General features: G+C 36.6%; 1 protein-coding gene across 10 annotated transcripts in view; it reads right to left on the bottom strand.

Annotated features, from left to right (window-relative positions):
• Nucleotides 1–18854, bottom strand: part of LARP1B (La ribonucleoprotein 1B) — a 130935-nt gene that overhangs the window by 70771 nt on the left and 41310 nt on the right. For all 10 annotated transcript variants that reach the window (XR_014243880.1, XM_082389755.1, XM_082389756.1 and 7 more), the window contains one exon: nt 14589–14954. Coding sequence is in view for 9 of the 10 variants with exons in the window: in XM_082389755.1 (XP_082245881.1) it covers nt 14589–14954 (366 nt within the window). In the remaining variant the exon portion in view is untranslated. The remainder of the gene's footprint in view (nt 1–14588; nt 14955–18854) is intronic.

Genomic DNA, 18854 nt, shown 5'->3' with positions numbered 1-18854 from the left:
ACTCAAGCATATGTTAATGAATGAATTCCTGGGAAAGAGTTAACTTACTATAAAGCTACCATAATTGAAGTATGTGTATTAAAATAAGGAACTGACTTGTACAAGGGACTTTGGCTAAAATTTAAATAGTGAGGCAAAACCTGAAATTAGGTCTCCTAATTCACTTGTCTCTTCAGCAGGGAGAAGTCAAATCAAAACCATATCTATCTAAAGGGAGAATGTTGGGGCCTCATGCTGCCTGTGAGAGGAAAGCAATCTGAGGAAGTCTTTCAGAGTAAGGTATTAGGAGGAAGAATTAAAAGAGTTTTGCATTTTAAAATACACAACACAAAAGGACTAATTATGAAAATATCTGACACTATGGCACCTGGGGAAGAAATCCACAGACTGTACTTTGATGTCACAATTTCTATGTAAAGCCTGAAGCTTCTGCATTGTCTTTAAATTCCTGGTCTCACCTCTATTTGCATCATTATTCCTGATCCCACATAACCATATGGCCTTTGTTCCTTCTCACACATGCCCAGTCTTTTACAGTTTTCAAAGGTCTTTAAAATTCAGTGGGATAGGGTTTCCCTGGTGGCGCAGTGGTTGAGAATCTGCCTGCCAATGCAGGGGACACAGGTTCGAGCCCTGGTCTGGGAAGATTCCACATGCCGCGGAGCAACTAGGCTCGTGAGCCACAGCTACTGAGTCTGCACGTCTGGAGCCTGTGCTCCGCAACAAGAGAGGCCGCGACAGTGAGAGGCCCGCGCACCGCGATGAAGAGTGGCCCCCGCTTGCCACAGCTAGAGAAAGCCCTCGCACAGAAACGAAAACCCAACACAGCCAAAAATAAATAAATAAATAAATAAATAAATTTATTTTTAAAAAAGCCAAAAAAAAACTCAGTGAGGTAGAGAAGACAAGAATGATCCCCATCTGAGGTTCAGAGAAGTTAGTTTTTGGTCCAGAATTGCACTCAGTGGAACTTGCACACAAGTTGACTCCTGGTCAGGAATAGGCCCCAGCTTTGCCAGAGAGGTTCTCAAGTTGGTGTTCTTCTCTGTGAGAAGAGGAACAGCTCAAGTGGTGGTGGTGACTCTCAGCTTGCCAAGTCAGTATGATGTCATGTCTCTGTCTGCCAGGTGAGGATGTGGCATCTCCTGGTGAATCTGTACACCATTTCCAGCTACATACCAAAGACTTCACCACAACTGAAGTTCCTCTCACCATCTGCAACAAACACAAAGGCCTGCCTGCATTTGTAAGGGAAATGCAGCAGGAGACAGCAAAGTAGTCAGCAAAGTCAGAGTGATTAACAGCCATCAGGTCTCCCAAGGCTTGAGGACTCCACAAATTCAGAATAGGTCAAGGCTGAAGAGAGCCCACCTCCAGTCTACCCTCTCAACAATGAGCCTGCTGATGGTCTCAATCATCCAGCAGCTGGGTATGTTCTGTCATACAATATAAAGCCAGGAAAGCCAAGGAGAACTCAGGGAATTGACACTTAGACCAGCAGTGATAACTTCACATAATACTCTAAGAAGTACTAGACAAAGCTGACATACTGCAAAATAGCAAATGCGATGAGCCTAAAGATGAGATTGACTGACCAATGTGATTCAAAAGCTTCCAATTTGAAGGTTCTTCCTGATATGCTAGAAACAAAGGCATGAGTATATTTAGGTTTCCACACAATCAACTCGGACAGAGGGTACAATGAGTGAAGAACTGGTCGTAATGTTTTTTCTCCTTTGTTCTGCAGGTTCAAACTAGAGATTTCTCATTAGGGAGAGGCATCACGACGGATAGTAGACTGGACAATTCTTGAGCCTCACAAGCCCAGAAGCCAGCCAGCAATGAGTGACAAGATGCCGAGGCCCAGCAGCACATCTCTTGGATGGAAGTCCTATCTGTATGTCCCCTGTTAATAAAGCCTTCAACAATGTACAGCTTTGCAACACCACCCCAAGCACCCCAAGCAGACCACTGGACAAGAAGACAAATAGCTGTATACAAAAAACAAAAACAGGTTCAACCTTACACCTGAAAATAACACAATATTGTGAATCAACTATACTTCAATAAAAAAAAATTTAAGTATTTAAAAAACAAAAAAAAAGTTCACCCTAACCTTTATTTTAGCCCAAGAACAGCCCTGCAGCTCCAAGAAGTGAGTAACTCATCTCTGGCTTACCTCTTCTTGTCCCACACATTCCCCTTCATGCTAGCCTGTTCTTAGTATTGTCATGAAATATGCCACATAGGAAAATGTATTAAACATAACTGTGCAACTTGTTTAGAAAACTAATATGTAAAATAAATAAATAAATTTAAATGAAAATTTTTAAAAAAGAAAACTAATATGTAAAAACTACTAGAAACACAACACTGTTAGTATATTGAAACCCTGTGTATTCTACTCCCCACAAAAACAACCCAAATCCTGACTTATGTGATAATTATTCCTGCCTTTTTCTTTATAGTATTACCTTCTATGTATGTTTGTACACATTTCAAAAATACATAGATACTTTCATGGTTGTTCTATACTATTAGAAAATGAAATCTCATTCATATTTTCATGAATTTCTCATTCATGTTCTCTTCAGGTATTAGTATCAAGGTTATGCTCTTCTCATAAAATGAGTCAAGTATTCCCTTTTTTACCTCAGTCAATTCAACAAATATTTGAATACTTATCAGCTCTATTCACTGCAAACTTGTTCATGGCTGGAATTATTCCAATTTTAGAAGAACTTGCTAATAAAATTAAGTTAAATCTTGGAGTCTGAAGATTATTTAAAATGATCTATAGCAACTTTCTTTTCCAGTCAGTTTTGGTTAACATGTATTTTTCTAGAAATTTTTCCTTATCTAAATGTTCAAATCATTGGTCTGAAATACCTATTAAAAGTTCTCCATAGGGGCTTCCCTGGTGGCGCAGTGGTTGAGAAGCTGCCTGCCAATGCAGGGGACACAGGTTCGAGCCCTGGTCTGGGAAGATCCCACATGCCACGGAGCAACTGGGCCCGTGAGCCACAATTACTGAGACTGCGCATCTGGAGCCTGTGCTCCGCAACAAGAGAGGCCGCGATAGTGAGAGGCCCGCGCACTGTGATGAAGAGTGGCCCCCACTTGCCACAACTAGAGAAAGCCCTTGCACAGAAACGAAGACCCAACACAGCCATAAAGAAATAAATTAATTAAAAAAAAAAAAAAGTTCTCCATAATCAGTAATTACATCCTTATTTTCACTGCAGCTAAAATATGCACATTTTCCTCTATTTTGTCTTCCTAAGTATAATTTTGGTCTTTTCAAAGAATTAAGTGTTGGTATGATTAATCCTCTCTTAGATCTAATTAATTAAATTATTTCTTTCCATATACTTTTATGGAAGTTTATTTTGCTAATTCTTCTTCTAACTTCTTGAGAACTTTCTAACTTCTAGCTTCATAAAAGCTACAGTAGATTCTATTATTGCTCAGAGCCCAGATTTCCTAAATTAAAGGATTATGTACATCTACCCATTGTAATTACCTTTCATCTCCTTTGAGCATATACAACTCTGGCCCATATACAACACTTACCCACGTGATTTGCTTTAGCCAACGGAATGTGAGCAAATATACATAAAACACACCTAAGCAGCAATTTTGAAAACAATTATACACTTTAGCTCATCCTCTTGTTCACCCCATCTGCTATATGAATGAATGAGCAAGTACTGTATACAGGCTGCTTTTTCAGTATGAATACCAACCAAACAGAACACACACACACACACACACACACACACACACACACACACACACACAGAGTTGTAGCAGCCAACCCAGTCACTGCCAAGCAGTGTGAGAAATTTTTTACTTTAAGCCGTTGAGACTGGGGTGGGGGTGGGGGGAGGATTTTTATACAGCAAAGATAATAGTGGTGATTGGTTTATTAATTTCAAGCATTTTACCTAATATTTGCATTTAAGCCTCTCTCTCTAGGTGCACCTTTAAAATTCAGCTAACGTTCCACTTAGATTTTCTAATTTCCACTATGATTTCTTCTTTGGTGAGTTATTTAAAATATACCTTTGTTCCAAAACACACGGGGTTTTATTTCCATTGTTAAACGCTAAATTAATTCCACTATTAATGTGTTTTATGTATTATCAATGCTTAAAAATTTGCTTTATAAACTAGGTCAAAGTAGTATAGATATCTTCAAAAAGAACATGTACTCTGCAGTTGCTAGGTACAGAGTTGTTTCTCAAATTATTCTGTTTTTAAATTATTTGATCATTCCTTATTTAGTTAGGGGGTAAATTACATCACTATGACTGGATTTGTTCTATCAACTTTTGCTTCACATATTCGAATATTTTGTATTAAATACATCAAATATTAAGTTATACTTTCTGATGAATTTCTTCACTTTTAATCATTACAAAAGGACACTCTTTAGCACTAGTAATGCTTTTTGTCTTCAAGTCTACTTTGTAAGCCTATTCTGTCTGATATAAATATATGTACTACAGCTTTTTTTCTTTACTTTTTATTTATTTGGTAAATGGCTGGGTTTCTTTTATAATTTTTATTTTTAATTGGGATAAAAAAGCAAATAACAAAATTCACCATCTTAACCATCTTTAAGTGTATAGTTCTGTAGTGTTAAGTATACCCACATTGTTGTGCAACAGATACCCAAATTTTTTTATTAAGCAAAACTGAAACTCTATCCTATTAAAACAACTCCCCATTTCCCCCCACCCCATAACCACCACTCTGTTTCTATGAATTTTAATACTTTCGTACTTCATATAAGTGGAATCATACACTATGTCTTCGGGACTTGCTTATTTCATTTAGCATGTCCTGAAAGACTATCAGTGATGTACGTAGCATGTGGCAGATTCCCATTCTTCTGAAAGCTGAATAATATTCCATCGCACATAAACACCACCATTTTGTTTATCCATTCATCTGATAATGGACATTTGTGTCGTTTTCACTTTTTAGCTATTGTGAATACTGCTGCTATAAACATGCAAATATCTCTTTAGTTTTCCAAATGCCATACTGTTTCCCACAGCAGCTATACTATTTTATGTTTCCAACACCAATGCAAGGTTTCAATTTCTCCACATCCTCTCCAACAAATGTTATTTTCTGTGTTTTGCTTTTTATTTTGAAAGTAGCCATCCTAATGAGTTTGAGGTGATAACTCATTTGATTCTGATTTGCATTTCTCCAATGAGTAATGATGTTGAGCATACTTTCATGTGCTTATTGGCCATTTGTATATCATCTTTGGAAAAATGTCTATTCGAGTCCTTTGTCCATTTTCTAAATTGAGTTATTTTGTTGAGTTGTTGGGTTTCTTTATATATTCAAGAACATTAACACCTTATCAGTTATGATAAGCAAATATTTTGTCCTATTTTGCAGGCTGTCTGTTCACCCTGTTTTGTGTCTGTTAATACACATAAGCTCTTGATTTTCATGAATTCCAACTTGTCTATTTTTTTAAACATGTGCTTTTGGTGTTATATCCAAGAAATCACTGCCAAATCAAATGTCATGAGGCTTCACTCCCATGTTTTCTTCTAAGAGTTTTGGGTTTTAGGTTGAATTCTTTAATCTGTTATTAAAATTTTTATGCATATGGTGTTAAAGTAAGGGTCCATCTTCATTCTTTCGCATGTGAATACTCAGTTTCCCCAACACCATTTGTTGAAGAAGTTGTCCTTTCCCCACTGAGTGGTCTTGGCATTCAAGTTCTGGGCTCTATAATTCCAATTGTCTATGTCTATCTTTATGCCAGCAATACACTGTTTTAATTACAGGAGTTTTGCAATATGTTTTGAAATCAGCAGCATGAGATTTCCAACTTTATTTCCTCTTTTTAAAGATTGTTTTTGGTTCTTCAGGGTCCCATGAGATTCCATATAAATTTCATTATCCGTTATCCTATTTCTGCAAAAAATGCCATTGGGACCTTGATAGGGATTGCACTGAATCTGTAGATCACTTTGGGTAGTACTGACTTCCAATCCATGTACACAGGATGTCTTTCCTTTTACTTGTTTAAAAATCATTTTATTAAGATATAATTCACATGTGGTACAATCTACCCCAGTGTACAATTGTTTTTAGTTTACACATGCAACCATCATCACAATCAATATTACAACATTTTCATCACTCCAAAAAGAAACCCAGTACCCACTAGCAGTCACTATTTTCTCCACCCATCCCAAACTCCACCTTAGGTAGCCACCAACCTAATTTCTCTCTGTTCTGGACATTTCAGATAAACAGAATCATATAATATGTGGTACCTTGTGACTGGCTTCTTTTACTTACCATGATGTTTTCATATAGCATGTATCAGTAAATTCACTTTTTTCTATTGCCAAATAATATTCCATTGTATGGCTATACCACCTTTTATTTATCCATTCATCAGCTGACGAACATTTGAGTTCTTTCCACTTTCATAATGCTGCAAGGAAGACTTGTGTACAAGTTTTTGTGTGGACATATGTTGTCATTTCTCTCATGTATATACCTAGGAGTGGCATTCCTGGGTCATATAATAACTCTGTTTAACATTTTGAGAACTGCCAAATTGCTTTCCAAAACAGTTGGACCATTTTACATCCTTACCAGTAGTCCATGAGGATTCATATTTCCCCCATCATCACCAGCAATTGTGAGTATATATTTTTTATTGTGGTCATCCTAGTAGGTATGGGCGGCACCTCATTGTGATCATGATTTTTCACTTCACTTCCCTGATGGCTAATGATGTCAACTAAGTTTCCATGGGCTTATTGGCCATTTGTATATCTTCTTTGGAGAAATATCTATTCATTTTCTTTGCTCATTTTATAACTGGGTTATTTGCCCTTTTTATTATTGAGTTGTAAGTTTTTTACATATTAAAAATGCAACTCCTTTATTAAATATGATTTGCAAATATTTTCTCCTAAGCTGTTTTTTTCAGTACACTATGTTTTAGAACAGTTTTACCTTCACAGCAAAATTATATGAAACTAGAGTTCTCATATACCCTATAACCTCCCCCACACACAGCCTGCCCACTATCAACAACCTGCACCAAGCGTTACATTTGTTACAATCAGTGAACCTACAATGACACATCACCAAAAGTCCATAATTTACATAGGTTTCACTCAGTGTTGTACTTCCCATGGGTTTTGATATATGGATGGATATAATGATGGATAATGACATATCCATCATTATAATATTATCATACCAAAAAAATCTCACTGCCCTAAACATCGTTTGTTCTGCCTATTCATCCCTCCCTCCCCCCAACCCCTAGAAACCACTAGTTTTATTATCTCCATCATTTTCCTTTTCTAGAACATTGACTAGTGGGAATCACCCAGTATGCAGCCTTTTCAGATTGGACCTTTTCACTTAGTAACATGCATTTAAGGTTCCTGCATGTCCTTTCATGGTCTGATAGCTCGTTTCTTTTTACCACTAAATAATATTTCATTGTCTGGATATACCACAGTTTATTTATCCATCTGCCTACTGGAGGATGTCCTGGTTGCTTCCAAGTTTTGGCAATTATGAATAAAGCTGCTTTAAACATCCATGTGCAGGTTTTTGTGTGGACAAAAAATTGTCCACACAATCTAGATTGTATGGTAAGAGTATGTTTAGTTTTGTAAGAAACTTCCAAACTGTCTTCCAAGGTGGCTGTACCATTTTGCATTCCTACCTCCAATGAATGAGGGTTACTCCACATTCTCAGCAGCATTTATTAGTGTTGTCAGTGTTCTAAATGTTGGCCATTCTAATAGGCGTGTAGTAGAATCTCACTGTTGCCTTACTTTGCAATTCCCTGATGATATATGGATGTGGAGTATCTTTTTGTATTCTTATTTGCCATTTGTATATCTTCTTTGGTGAGATGTCTGTTCAGATCTTTGGTCCATTTTTTATTCAGGTTGTTTTCATATTGTTGATTTTAAGAGTTCTTTGTATATCTTGGATTATAGTCCTTTATCAGATGTGTGTTTTACTAATATTTTCTACCATTCCGTAGCTTGGCTTCTCATTCTTGACAGTGCCATTCACATAGCAAAAGTTTTCCATTTTAATGAAATCCAACTTATTAAAAGTCATTGCTCAACCCAAGATCATCTAGATTTTATCTTATATTACTTTCTAGGAATTTTATAGTTTTGTGTTTCACATTTCAGCCTGTGATCCATTTTGAGTTAATTTTTGTGAAGGGAGTAAGGTCTGTGTCTAGATTAATTTTTTTTTCATGTGGATGTCCAGTTGTTCCATCACAATTTGTTGAAAAGACTCTATGTTCTCCATTTTATTGCCTTTGCTCCTTTGCCAAAGATCAGTTTATTTTTAGAGGTCATTTCTGGGTTCTCTATTCTGTTCCATTGATCTATTTGTCTGTTATTTCACCAATATCACACTGTCTTGATCACCATAGCATTATAGTAACTCTTGAAGTTGGATATTACCAGTCCTCTGACTTATCTTCTCCTTCAATATTGTATGGGTTATTCTGGGTCTTTTGCCTCTCCATAAAATTTTAGAATCAGTTGGTCAATATCCACAAAATAAATTCCTAGAATCTTGATTGGGATTGCATTGGATCTACAGATCAATTTGGGAAAACTGACAATATTGAGTCTCTCTTCCTGTGTATGAATACAGAATCTCTCTCATTTATTTAATTCTTTGATTTCTTTCATCAGAGTTATGGTATTCCTCACATAGACCTTGTACATATTTTCTTAGACTTATATCTCAGTTATTTCATTTTGGGGGGTGCTAATATAAATGGGTTTTTTTTGGGGGGGTCCATCTTCTGGTGTCCTTTGAAATACAAAATTTTAAATTTTTTGATAATATCAAAATTATTTTTTCCTCCTGTTGCTTGTGCTATTGGTGTCATATAAGAAACCACTGTCAAATACAAAGATTTTCTTCTATGTTTTCCTCTAAGAGCTTTGCAGTTTTTGCTCTTATATTTATGTGTTTAATTTATTTTTAATTAATTTTTGTGCACGGTGAGTTAGGGTGGTGTCTAATTTATTCTTCTGTATGTGGATATCTACTTGTCCCAAGACCATTTGTTGAAAAGACTATTCTTTCCCTATTGAATGGCTTTTTAGGCACCTTTGCTGGAAGCTGGTTGACCACAGACACATAGGTGAATTTCCCAACTCTCAATTCTCTTCCATTGATCTGTATGCCTATCCTTATACTAGTATCAACATTGCCTTAATGTAAGGACTGTGTATGAATCCTTCAACTTTGTTCTCTTTCAAGATTGTTTTGGCTATTCTGGGTCCGTTGAATTTACATATGAATTTCAGATCAGCTTGTCAATTTCTGCAAAGAAGCCAGTTAGGATACTGACAGGGACTACACTGAATCTGTAGATTGATTTTGGATTATTACTATTTTATGGTGTGTATTTTTTCAGTCTTTTAATTTCAATCTTTTGGCTTCCTTATCTTTTTGATGTGTCACGTGTAAATAACATAACTGGTTGTATTTGCATATATTCTGACAATATTCATTTTTGCTACTTAAATATTTGGGTTTCAATTTACTACCTCATTTTTGTGCTGGAAGATTCCTTCCCCTTTATTCTTGTCTTATTCCGTATTTTCCCTTTCTCCTAGTTTCAAGATTATTCCTTCTAATCTTATTTTTAACTGGGTATCCTTCAAATGGCAAAATGAAAACTTTTAAAACTAAAAATAATCAATTATCTTCTTTCCAAACACAAAAGTACCTTTAAATACGATTTATTCATTGCTCTCTCCCAGTTTGTGTTAATGTTATATTAGATCTGTGAGACACAGTTATTGTTTTATACAGTTAATATTTATTCAGATTTATTTACATATTTATCACTTGCTTTGCTCTATACTCCTTTCTGTATCTCTGGCACCTGGAATCACTTTTATTCCAATTTTGGAAATTCCTTTGACGAACTGCAATTTCTCTCATTATATTTCACTCTCTTACTTGAAAGATACTTTTGCAAGGCACACAATTATAGGTTGGTAGTTATTTTCCCATTTTATATTAACACCATTGTTCCATTGTCTGTTGCATTCAAATGTTACTGGTGAGAAGTCAGCTATCAGTTAGCTGTCCAGTCACTCTTCTTTCTTTGAAAGTAATTGCCTTTCTTCCCTGGCTTCTCCACTCTGGTACCTCTCTGCAGTTCAGAAAAAGTCCTAGGTATTACCTATTAAAATACTGACTCTGTCCCATTTTCTCTCTTTTCCTTCTGGAACTCTGAATAAATATCTATCTTAGACCATGTTTATCACTCTATATTCCACTTGTTTTTTACTTTTCTCAAAAATAAAAAGATTTATAATAAAATCCACTAGATGTTAAATTTTAAATTATACAACTTGATTTGAAATACACCAAATAGCAAAGACTGTCTACAATACCATTCTATACCTTCTTTCATATATTCTATCTCTTTATCTCTCTATGCTGATTTCTGAATAGCTTCTTGTAAACTGTCTTCCAATTCACTGATTCTTTAATTGTATCTAATCTGCTGTTAATCCCTTCAATTAACTGAGTTCTTAATTTCAGCCTTAACTGTTTTTATTCCAGAAGTTCTAGAAAGGTTATTCTTTAGAATTTATTTTTCCCTGCAGATATTTTTCTTTAAACACAGTAAGCAAAGTTACTCTATACTATGTTTAATAATCCTACTATCTAAAATTTTTCAGGGTATGGTCTTACTGTCTGTTACTTTTGCTCATTCTCACATGCAGTACCTTATTTCCTTGTTTGCTTATTAACTTTGTGAGCTGCTCACTTTCTTTTCTTTTTTTTTTTTTAATTAATTAATTTATTTATTTATTTTTGGCTGCATTGGGTCTTTGTTGCTGTGCTCGGGCTTTCTCCAGCTGCAGCGAGCAGGGGCTACTCTTCGTTGCAGTGCATGGGCTTCTCACTGTGGTGGCTTCTCTTGTTGTGGAGCACAGGCTCTAGGCACGCAGGCTTCAGTAGCTGCAGCATGTGGGCTCAGTTGCTGTGGCTTGCAGGCTCTAGAGCGCAGGCTCAGTAGTTGTAGTTCACGGGCTTAGTTGCTCCGTGGCATGTGGGATCTTCCCAGACCAGGGCTCAAACCCGTGTCCCCTGCACTGGCAGGCGGTTTCTTAACCAGGGAAGCCTAAGCTGCTCACTTTCATTACAAAATAATTTGAGTAAATTCTTTGAGGCCTAGGATAAAGATGAATGTCTTCACAAAAAAGTTAGATTCGTTTCTGCTCATTTCTGGGAAATAAACAGGCCACAATCACTTTAAATTTATGACTAGTAGTTACTCTAGTCACCCATATAGTGTGAATTTGGGGTGCATGATTATAACTTCTAAGCCAATTTTTTTCTCCTTATTCTGCTTAGCACAACTAAGGAAATATGCTTTGTGGTCCCATAGAGGTGAAGATGAGAAAGCAGTTAAGTTCTCTTTCCCTAGGGTATTTTCCTTAGGTACCAATTCAATGGGAAAAGGACTCCTGTTGGAATCCCTGACTTTGACTGGGCCATGGGTTTGTCTTTTACCCCTATATTTTGGGTGGCTTTTGCAAAGCTGAACTTCTCAAACTACCCAAATTCCAAAATGGTCTCCCAGGCAAAACTGGTTTCAACACTCTACTTCTCTATGGTTTTATTCTGATAATAACTTACCTTGTAGATCTTCAAGGATTTTAAGTAGATATTTTCTCATTTATTAAAATGCCATTTTAGTTGTCTTCAGTAATAACAACATGTCAGAAACAGAAGGCCTACACCTACTCTTTGGTACAGTTCAACACAGCTTCTGGATTCAGCAAAACTCCCTTCACAAAGTCAGAAATGATCAACAAACAACCCTACCAATTTGGTATTCTTTTCATTTATACCTAAACTCAATCTGTCCAGCTTCTGACACATCTGATTATTCTTTCCTCTTGAAGACAGTGTTTGGCTTCCACACCAGTTTCCTATACAACTCCTAAATGATCACTCCTCAGGGTTCAGACCTGGGTCTTCTAAATTCTACATTTCCTCTGCCACCAATTTATCTTAAATTACCAACATACATCTCCTGGACTACTTTAATAGCCTCCCAACTGGATTTCTTCTGCCACTCTTGTCCCCATCTAATCCGTTCTCTGCCACAGTAACCAGTGATACTTTAAAAATAAAAATTAGATCACATCCTGTTGGCCTGTATAAAATTCTTCAAGGTACTGCATCTGAACTTTAGGTAAGTTCCAAACTATTTAACATGGCCCACATGTTACCTTCTATGATCAGATGCATGTCTATATATCTATAACTGTTCTCTTACATAAATACTATCAACAGACCTTTTTTCAGTTCCTCAAATATACCAAATTCTTTCCCATCTCAGATCCTTACACCTGCTAGTCCCTTTTCCTAGAATATGGTTTATCTGTTATTTGCATGGCTCATTCTTACTCATAGTTCCTATCTCACTATAACTGTGACTTTCTCACAGGCATTCCCTTATAGCCTAATCCAATAGCATCTTGTTCTTTTCACATTTATCATAATTTGTGATCAAGTACTTATTGCAGCTTATTTTAATGTCTATCGCCCCAATTATTTGTAAGAACCAGGCATGTAGAGATCCTACTGTTATCTTCCCCTTCCATGCCCAGGACCTAACACAGTGTCACACACACAGTAGGAGTTTAATATATATTAAATAATTGATTCCTCTCCCTCTAAACAGACCCTCAGAAAAAGTACAATTCTAATGAGAAATTATGTTGAGCACAGAATTAGAAACAAAGGAAATAAGTTAAATAACAGGAGTGTACATAGGGATCAGATAAGACATAATTACAAGCAGACCCATAATGCTTAAGAGCCATATAACCAAGATTACTTTCCCCTGACTAATATTTAATGGCTAAGGCAATAGATGAGTTAATTAAATTTAATTATTGTTGTCTACACTTTAAAGCAAATAATCATCTATCAACAGGATATGTTTCTCAAGGTGACTTGAAAGTTCGTTATTTGGCACTCTGAAAATATTTTCCCACAGAACCAATATTATACACAGAGGTTAGGTTCCCCTGGTTAGTTCATAATGTTTAATCTGTAATTCATTTATCCATTTTAACAAATATGAATTGAGCAATACTTTGTGCCAGGAACTGTTGTAGCTGGAGATACAGCAGTGTACAAAATAAGACAAAAATCCCTATCCTCATAGATCTTACATTCATGAGATGGAAACAGAAAAGAAGTAAGTGCAATATACAGAATGGTAGATGGTGAAGAACAAAGCAGGGTAGAGGGATAGGGAATGGAGGTAGTGCAATTTTAACCTATTATTAGTTTATTTTCTATCTCTTTTTGTTCCCAAAGGATTTACATTAGATGTTACTTACAGAACTTAAGTATCACAAATAAAGTAACAACCCTTACACAAGGAAAGACTTTCAACCAACTTTATAAAAACACACTTCCTTTCCCATAGCAGTAGGACAGAGAGAACTGCTCAGGCTCTAAGTCACTGACAAGCTACCATATCCTGAGGCAGGATCTCCATAAAGGCAGGGGCTAGAGAAGAGGGTAAAAGTAGTGATGGAGAAATTCAAGGAAGAAAAGAAATGAAGACTCAAGAAGGAAAGTACACTTACTGATGATATGGAGCTCCACAGACAGCCAGTCCCTTCTTTCCAACCACGAGTTGGCTGGCTTTTCTTTCTAGAACTGTATTTCTGACCAAGATCTCTTTCCTATTTGGCATATTATACTTATACAACTCTTCCCTCATTATTCTATCCCCAAAACAAATATTTAATTTTGGGGGGTTTTCTGATCAATTTAATGGCAGAAAAAGATCCTTTTTAATTCCTATCTATACAATTAAAAGTCATATAAAAGGAATGCAGATAGCCAGTAGACTACTCTGGCACTCTCTTATTGTACCTTAATAACTGGGATAGGTACCAGGAGGTGGGGTGAAATGCAAGAAGATAAAAAATTGGAACAAGGTATCAAACACCACTCCCAGCAACAAAGTTATGATTGGACAAGGAGAGAGAATCAGCCAGTTTAATCTTCTATACTTGTCAACAACCAGTTCTACAACCACAGAACATGCACTGCAGACTAACGTGAGAAGGACACAAGGGGCAACAAAAGTAACTCCTTTGTGAAGCCCTGCTCACATAGCTAGGGTGATTATAGCCAGGAAAGGAAAGAGCATATAAACTAAGCCTGTCCATAACTTTAGATTTTATTCCTTCTTATGAGAAAAGGCCTTCTTATTATTTTCACCTGAAAAAAGGGTTTTTAATCAGTGAGTGCTAATATTTTTTTTTGTAATTAAAGTACTTATTTCACTGTCATTTTAATAAAATAATTTTTCAGGTTGTGAATATCAGATATATTTCCAGGAATTTTTCAAATTAAATATAATTTATTTATATTCAAAATTTCATAAAATAAACCCTCAAGTTTAGGAAAACATAAGCAGCAACATGCAATCAAAACATAGCATCAACAGAAAGATGTTGGTCAGAAACAATTACCTTTATGGCTGTGGGTTTGTTTTCATCTTCTTCCATCCACAAATTCTGCTCATAATAATATAAGCCATCATTGATAACTTTAGCAAGTTCAGATGTAATTTTTGCCTCAGACATGTGGTTGCCTGTTCGATCTCCTCCAGGATGTTTTCTCATGTAAGGTGGTGTCTGAGTTACAATCAAAATCTTGTTTAAATCCTGGTCATCAATTTCATAATCTGAATCATTATCAGACCAATCAGTAAATGTGTTTCTTCGCCCTTCTATTTGTTCCATCTCTTCATCAAATAAAAAATCAAGTACTTCTTGTTCTTGTTCATCTGGAAGATAGAGTTGATTTGATGCCTCTTCAGGTAGAGGTGGTGACTCCTGAAGGAAGAAATTGGTATTTTATATAAAAACATTGTTATCACTTTTACAATAAATGTCACATAACAATGTTAATGTAAGTAATATCAAAATTGTATGCTCAATAACTAGATTAGCAGTCAAACTGTAAAAGAAAATCACACCAGTATTATTCCAGGCCAATAAATATAAAGTAACTGCTAAACAATCAGTTTAAGATTAAAAAAACCCACAAAGCTGAAAAAAGAAGGATTATATTAAAGACTCCTTTAGAGTTAGAATGGTCCTTAGTACCAACTTGTTTTACAGATGAGGGGAAAAAAGGCCTAGAGATGTGACGTTGTTTGTCCACAATTGCAGAATTAGTCTGGACTAGAACAACCAAAGACATTTTTTTTTTTGGCCGTGCTGCATGTCATGCGGGATCCTACTTCCCCAACCAGGGATTGAACCCACACCCCCTGCAGTGGAAGCACAGAGCCCTAACCACTGGGAATTCCCAGAACAACCAGGGTCTTCTGACTTCCAGATTCAACGATCTTCCCTAGTCTCAACCCTTTTTACCTCACAATTATATTAATACCATAATTTGTCAATAAGAAAACAAGTATAACTATCAGATCAGAAATTTTTATAATTTTCTGGAAAGCAGAAAGCAAATGGAATTGTATTAATAATAAACATGACTAGAGGAAATAGAAATCTAAAACCCATATCAAGGAAGGCTGGGACTTCCCTGGTGGTCCAGTGGGTAAGACTCCACACTCTCAATGCAGGGGGCCCAGGTTTGATCCCTGGCTGGGGAACTAGATCCCACACGCATGCCCCAACTAAGAGTTCACATACCGCAACTAAAAAGTGCGCATGCTGCAATTAAAAAGATCCCACCTGCCGCAACGAAGATCCTGCGTGCCGCAACTAAGACCCAGCACAGCCTAAATAAATAAATATTATTTTAAAAAAAAGAAAAAAAAGGAAGGCTACAGGGAAGGCAGACACCATTGATCCCACTGGGGTCCTAAAAAGTTTTGAGATAGTAGGCACAAAAAGCAGGAAAGGACTATGTGACAGCAATCAAAATAGGTACCTGGAAAACTAACTACAGGACACAGTTGTCCCCACACCCTTATCCGAGAATACAAAGTTTTATTATAAAGTCTGCCCCCAACTAAAAGCCCAAGAATCGCTTTCTAAACAAAGTTAAACATTTGCCAAGGGAGGGCTCATATTTTAGGTGCTGGAGCTACAGAGAGGCTGAACACATCCTAGTATTATTCTAAACTTCTAAAACAAAAAGGGGAAAAAGAATAAGGTAATTTTACCAATGAATGAAATACACTAACAAATTCTACCTCCCATAAAAAAGTACTCCTTATTTTAGCAATTTTGGAGATCCAAAACCAGCCCAACTCTGCTCTGCCTAAGTCTAGAAATCCAAGTCTATAGGACCTTTACACTTAACCAAGAGTGTGCAATCATACCTCACATTCAGGAAAATGGTCCTCTGGATGAGCAGATCTATAAGGCCATACACAAAAGAAATCTGTACCAATTTACCAATACTAATATAAACCATCAACCAAAGATCACCAGATATTAAGAGACAATCATCAGCCCAAAAGAGAAAGTCTTTAAAGGACATAAATAATAACATAATGAATAAAAATAGACCAACTCCAAGATATATCATCTGAAATTTCAAGAGTGGGGATGAAGAAATAATCTTAAAAGCTTTCAGCAATAAAAAAATCACTTGGGCTTCCCTGGTGGCGCAGTGGTTGAGAGTCTGCCTGCTAATGCAGGGGACACGGGTTCGAGCCCTGGTCTGGGAAGATCCCACATGCCGCGGAGCAACTGGGCCCGTGAGCCACAACTACTGAGCCTGCGCGTCTGGAGCCTGTGCCCCGCAGCGGGAGGGGCCGCGATAGTGAGAGGCCCGCGCACCGCGATGAAGAGTGGCCCCCGCTTGCCGCAACTAGAGAAAGCCCTCGCACGAACCGAAGACCCAACACAGCCAAAAATAAATAATAAAATAAATAAAGTAGCTATAAAAAAAAAAATGGAGAGTGTAAAGCAGATCCTAGAAAATTGAAAAAAAAAAAAAAATCTTTGTGAGTATATTTAAAAAAAAAAAAAAAAATCACTTGACACACTCTGAAGGAACTGAATTTCACAAGAGTTTTGAAAACTGACGAAGATGACAGTGGAAAATGTTTTCAGATTTCTAGGGGAAACAAATGGGACCTCTAATTAAACTTAAAAGCTTTTGCACAGCAAAGGAAACCATAAATAAGATGAAAAGACAACCCTCAGAATGGGAGAAAATACTTGCAAATGAAGCAACTGACAAAAGATTAATCTCCAAAATATATAAGCAGCTCATGCAGCTCAATATCAAAAAACAAACAACCCAATCAAAAAATGGGTGGAAGACCTAAACAGACATTTCTCCAAAGAAGACATACAGATGGCCAACACACACATGAAAAGATTCTCATCACTAATTATTACAGAAATGCAAATCAAAACTACAATGACACCAGTCAGAATAGCCATCATCAAAAAATCTACAAACAATAAATGCTGGAGAGGGTATGGAGAAAAGTGAACCCTCTTACACTGCTGGTGGGAATGTAACTTGATACAGCCACTATGGAAAACAGTATGGAGGTTCCTTAAAAAAACTAAAAATAGAGCTACCATATGATCCAGCAATCCCACACCTGGGCATATATCTGGAAAAGATGAAAACTCTAATTTGAAAAGATACTTGCACCCCAATGTTCACAGCAGCACTATTTACAATAGCCAAGACATGGAAACAACCAAATGCCCATCAACAGACAATTGTTTTAAGAAGATGTGGTACATGTATACAATGGAATATTACTCAGCCATAAAAAGGAACAAAATTGGGTCATTTGTAGAGATGTGAATGGACCTAGAGAGTGTCACACAGAGTGAAGTAAGTCAGAAAGAGAAAAACAAATATCATATATTAACGCATATATGTGGAACCTAGAAAAATGGTACAGGTGAACTGGTTTGCAGGGCAGAAATTGAGACACAGATGTAGAGAACAAATGTATGGACACCAAGGGGGGAACGTGGCGGGGGTGGTGGTGGTGGTGTGATGAATTGGGAGATTGGGATTGACATATATACACTAATATGTATAAAATGGATAACGAATAAGAACCTTCTGTATAAAAATATAAAATAAAATTCAAAAATTAAAAAAAAAAGATGTGGTAAGTGTATACAATGGAATATCACTCAGCCATAAAAAGGAACAAAATTGGGTCATTTGTAGAGACGTGGATGGACCTAGAGAGTGTCACACAGAGTGAAGTCAGAAAGAGAAAAACATATATCGTATATTAATGCATGTATGTGGAATCCAGAAAAATGGTATAGATGACCTTAATTGCCAAGCAGTAATAGACACACAGACTTAGAGAACAAATGTATGGATACCAAGGGGGAAAGGGATGGGGTGGGAGGAACTGGGAGATTGGGATTGACACATATACACTATTGATACTATGTATAAAATAGACAACTGATGGGAACATACTGTACAGGGAACTCTACTTAATGCACTGTAGTGTCCTAAATGGAGGGGATAATATGTATATGTATGGCTGATTCATTTTGCTGTGCAGTAGAAGCTAATACAACATTGTAAAGCAACTATACTCCAATAAAAATTAATTTAAAAAAAAAAAGATTTCTAGGGGAAAATGAAATCTGACCAAGATTTCTATACCCACTCTAGAACGTCTATTTTAAAAAGATCATTTTCAAAAAAGTATGTTGACAGGACTTCCCTGGTGGTCCAGTGGCTAAGACTTCATGCTCCCAGTGTAGTGGGCCCGGGTTCGATCCCTGGTCAGGGAACTAGATCAGGCATGCCGCAAC

The sequence above is a fragment of the Balaenoptera borealis genome (assembly GCF_965194805.1).
Source record: "Balaenoptera borealis genome assembly, chromosome: 4".
Classification (NCBI taxonomy): Eukaryota; Metazoa; Chordata; class Mammalia; order Artiodactyla; family Balaenopteridae; genus Balaenoptera; species Balaenoptera borealis.
This window is presented reverse-complemented; position numbering and strand designations above follow the sequence as displayed.